Source organism: Salvelinus alpinus, chromosome 2 (genome assembly GCF_045679555.1).
Source record: "Salvelinus alpinus chromosome 2, SLU_Salpinus.1, whole genome shotgun sequence".
Lineage (NCBI taxonomy): Eukaryota > Metazoa > Chordata > Actinopteri > Salmoniformes > Salmonidae > Salvelinus > Salvelinus alpinus.
The window spans coordinates 97,072,694-97,077,693 of NC_092087.1; the positions used below are offsets into that span (position 1 = coordinate 97,072,694).

A 5,000-nucleotide genomic window follows, 5' to 3' on the forward strand; every position below is an offset into this window, starting at 1 on the left:
TTGTTTCAGGGTCTGGTTGGTCTAGCAGGTCCTAATGGTCCTCCAGGTCTACCTGGTCTCTCTGTGAGTAGCACTATCTATTACAATTACTATTATTATACTTACTATTGCTTACTATTAAAATGTCTTACTATTACAAATACAACGACTTTATTACAAATACAATAACTTACTATTACTATAACTTAATATTACTTTTACTTACTATTACTATTACTTACTATTACTATTACTTACTATTACTAAAACTTACTATTACTATAACGTACAATTACTTTTACTTACTATTACTATTACTTACTATTACTATAACTTACTATTGCTATTAGTATTTCTTACTATTACTATAACGTACAATTACTTTTACTTACTATTACTATTACTTACTATTACTATTACTTACTATTACTATAACTTACTATTGCTATTAGTATTTCTTACTATTACTATAACTTACTATTACTATTACTTAATATCTATATTACTTACTATTACTATTACTATTACTTACTATTACTTACTATTTCTAGTATTATTTCTTACTATTATTATTATTATTTCTTACTATTACTTACTATTACTATTATTATTTCTTACTATTACTTACTATTACTATTACTTGCTATTTTTATTACTTATTATTACTGTTGCTTACTATTACTGTTATTATTTCTTACTATTACTTACTATTACTGTTATTATTTCTTACTATTACTTACTATCACTATTATTTCTTACTATTATTTACTATTACTATTATTATTTCTTACTATTACTATTACTTACTATTACTCGTATTTACTATCTATATTACTTACAATTATTGTTACTTAATATTACCATTGCTTACTATCACTTTAACTTACTATGACTAGTACTTACTATTACTATTACTTACTATTACTTTTACTTACAATTGCTTACTATTATTGTTATAACTATGTTATGGTTTCTGAAAGGATCTCTGTGGTCTACACTTCTGTTATCTCTCTCTCTCTCTCTCTCTCTCTCTCTCTCTCTCTCTCTCTCTCTCTCTCTCTCTCTCTCTCTCTCTCTCTCTCTCTCTCTCTCTCTCTCTCTCTCTCTCTCTCTCTCTCTCTCTCTTAGGGTAGAGTAGGACAGAAGGGTTCTAAAGGGAACCAGGGTCCCATCGGTTCTATCGGAGATATAGGTCCTGCTGGCCCTCCTGGACCTCCTGTGAGTTCCACCAAGTACATCTGCTTAGAACCTTAGATCTTCACCTAGAACCTCCACATAGAACCATAGAGCCACACCTAGAACCACTGCATATAACCTCCACAAATAACCTCCAAATAGAACCTTAGAACATCACCTAGAACCTTCACATAGAACCTCCATCAGAACCTCAGAAGATCACGTGAAACCTTCACATAGAACCTTAGAACCTCATTTAGAAATGCCTCTCCTCCTCTCAGGGTCTTCCTGCGGTGGGTCTTCAGTCTGTCCCGGTGCAGGAGAGAGGAAGGAGGAGGAGGCAGCACTCTTCCTTTGACGGGGCCGCTCTGGAAGACGAGGAAGAGCAAGAGGGGACGGAGGGGGGAGAGGAGGAGAGGATGCAGGCAGACCAGGCAGGGCAGGAGGAGGAGAAAGAGATGGAGGAGGTGTTTGCGTCTCTCTCGTCTATGAGGACGGAGGTAGAGGGTCTGAGGACCCCCCTGGGGACCTATCAGTATCCAGCCCGAACCTGCAAGGAGCTACAGCTGTTGTTCCCAAAGTACACTGATGGTACATACCTGTCTGTCTGTCTGTCTGTCTGTCTGTCTGTCTGTCTGTCTGTCTGTCTGTCTGTCTGTCTGTCTGTCTGTCTGTCTGTCTGTCTGTCTGTCTGTCTGTCTGTCTGTCTGTCTGTCTGTCTGTCTGTCTGTCTGTCTGTCTGTCTGTCTGTCTGTCTGTCTGTCTGTCTGTCTCTATTTCAATCTATACATATATCTCTATGTCTACCTATACATCTATCTCTATATATCACTTTATCTCTATATCAATCTATACATTTATCTCTATCTATACATCTATATCAATCTATACATCTATCTCTATATCAATCTATACATCTATCTCTATATCTATCTATACATCTATCACTATATCTATCTATACATCTATCTCTATATCAATCTATACATCTATCTCTCTGTCTATCACTGTATCTCTATATCAATCTATATATCTATCTCTCTGTCTATGACTCTCTCTATATCAATCTATACATCTATCTCTCTGTCTATCACTGTATCTCTATATCAATCTATACATCTATCTCTCTATCACTCTCTCTATATCAATCTATACATCTATCTCTCTGTCTATCACTGTATCTATATATCTATCTCCCTGACTATGACTCTCTCTATATCAATCTATATATCTATCACCAGAGTTCACCGACTCCTACCTACCTACCTCTCAGTATATCTACCTCTGTCTGTCACTACATCAACAGTGTACAACCTATATAATCAAATTATCAACAGAGCTTACATGCCCTCTCTCTCTCCCATCTCTCTCCACCCCCCCCCCCCACCCCCCCCTCTCTCTCTCTCTCCCATCTCCCCCCCCCCCCCCCCCGGTAGGTGAGTACTGGATAGACCCTAACCAGGGTTGCCATAGAGACTCCTTCAAGGTGTTCTGTAACTTCACGGCCGATGGAGAGACATGTCTGTACCCTGACATTAAGTTCCAGTCGGTGAGTCCACACTCTCCTCTCCTGCATATGAGCGAGGGACCAATCACTACAGGTAGAGCTGGGTTCAGTCTCGTGAGAAGTGATGAATGACTGACGTGTCTTCTACAGGTGAAGCTGAGTTCCTGGAAAGGAGAGAAACCTGGTACCTGGTACAGCCAGTTCAGGAAAGGAAAGCAGGTATGCAGTGTGTGTGTTTCTTGTGATCCTGCTCTCTCTATGATATATCCCTTTTTCATACTCAATGCCTCTCTCTCTCTCTCTCTCTCTCTCTCTCCCTCTCCCTCCCTCCCTCCCTCCCTCCCTCCCTCCCTCCCTCCCTCTCCAGTTCAGTTCTCCTATTCAAGTTCAGATGGCAGTCCGGTCCATGTAGTTCAGTTGGTGTTCCTTAAGCTGTTGAGTGCTTCATCCAGACAGACGTTCACCTACCACTGTCAGAACTCAGCCGCCTGGCTCCATACCGCCACCTTCAGCCACCAGCACGCGCTGCGCTTCAGAGGGAGCAGCGGAGAGGAGCTCACCCACCAAGACACACACTACATCACAGTACTGCACGACGGCTGCCAGGTAACAGACACAGACACTACATCACAGCACTGCTTGACGGCTGCCAGGTAACACACAGACACTGCATCACAGTACTGCACGACGGCTGCCAGGTAACAGACACAGACACTACATCACAGCACTGCTTGACGGCTGCCAGGTAACAGACAGACATTACATCACAGCACTGCTTGACGGCTGCCAGGTAACAGACACTACATCACAGCACTGCTTGACGGCTGCCAGGTAACAGACATTACATCACAGCACTGCACGACGGCTGCCAGGTAACAGACACTACATCACAGCACTGCTTGACGGCTGCCAGGTAACAGACATTACATCACAGCACTGCTTGACGGCTGCCAGGTAACAGACATTACATCACAGCACTGCACGACGGCTGCCAGGTAACAGACAGACATTACATCACAGCACTGCTTGACGGCTGCCAGGTAACAGACATTACATCACAGCACTGCACGACGGCTGCCAGGTAACAGACACTACATCACAGCACTGCTTGACGGCTGCCAGGTAACAGACATTACATCACAGCACTGCTTGACGGCTGCCAGGTAACAGACATTACATCACAGCACTGCACGACGGCTGCCAGGTAACAGACATTACATCACAGCACTGCACGACGGCTGCCAGGTAACAGACATTACATCACAGCACTGCACGACGGCTGCCAGGTAACAGACATTACATCACACCACTGCACGACGGCTGCCAGGTAACAGACATTACATCACAGCACTGCACGACAGCTGCCAGGTAACAGACACTACATCACAGCACTGCACGACGGCTGCCAGGTAACAGACACTACATCACAGCACTGCACGACGGCTGCCAGGTAACAGACATTACATCACAGCACTGCACGACGGCTGCCAGGTAACAGACATTACATCACAGCACTGCACGACGGCTGCCAGGTATCAGTAGTAGTACAAGTGTCTGTTGATGACATGTTGTCCTCCTCCTCTCCTGTAGTCTGGTTCAGGCCAGGTATCAGTAGTAGTACAAGTGTAATATGTGTTGATGACATGTTGTCCTCCTCCTCTCCTGTAGTCTGGTTCAGGTCAGGAGAGGACGGTGTTAGAGTTCGATGCCCCTCAGCCAGACTCCCTCCCCCTCATCGACGTCTCTGTCTCCGACTTCGGACACAACAACCAGAAGTTTGGCTTCCAGCTAGGTCCCGTCTGCTTCAACGGTTAACGGCAGCCCTCCACAGCCGGTAACCGGGATGAGACGGCCGGTAACAGGACTAACATGCCTGGTAACAGGGTTGAGATCCACGGACATTTACACAGGGAAAACCAGGAGACTGGCTGATGCCACCAGAGAGATATTTATATAGCTTTACACCAGCACTTATCCATTCATACTAACAGACACTCATCCATTCATTCATTCATACTTAGACACTCATCCATTCATATATTCAAACTTACAGACACTCATCCATTCATCTATTCATACTTACAGACACTCATCCATTCATACTAACAGACACTCATTCCTCATCCTTTCATTCATTCATCTATTCATACTTAAATACACTCATCCATTCATTCAACCATTCATCCATTCATTCTTACAGACACTCATTCATTCATTAATTAAGCCATTCATCGATTCATCCATTCATACTTAGCCCCTCATCCATTCATACTTACATACATTCAACCATTCATACTTACAAACACTCATCCATTCATACTTACAGACATTCAACCAT

The 5,000-nt window shown here is 43.1% G+C and overlaps 1 protein-coding gene across 2 annotated transcripts in view; it reads left to right on the top strand.

The window, feature by feature from the left end:
• LOC139568349 (collagen alpha-1(XI) chain-like) overlaps positions 1-5,000 on the top strand; it is a 93,249-nt gene that overhangs the window by 87,460 nt on the left and 789 nt on the right. For both annotated transcript variants that reach the window (XM_071390110.1, XM_071390109.1), the window contains exons 57-63: positions 10-63; positions 1,108-1,197; positions 1,437-1,746; positions 2,592-2,704; positions 2,813-2,881; positions 3,035-3,268; positions 4,331-5,000. The exon at positions 4,331-5,000 is cut by the window's right edge and continues 789 nt beyond it. In XM_071390110.1, coding sequence (XP_071246211.1) covers positions 10-63; positions 1,108-1,197; positions 1,437-1,746; positions 2,592-2,704; positions 2,813-2,881; positions 3,035-3,268; positions 4,331-4,477 — 1,017 coding nt within the window. In that variant the 3' untranslated portion in view covers positions 4,478-5,000. The remainder of the gene's footprint in view (positions 1-9; positions 64-1,107; positions 1,198-1,436; positions 1,747-2,591; positions 2,705-2,812; positions 2,882-3,034; positions 3,269-4,330) is intronic.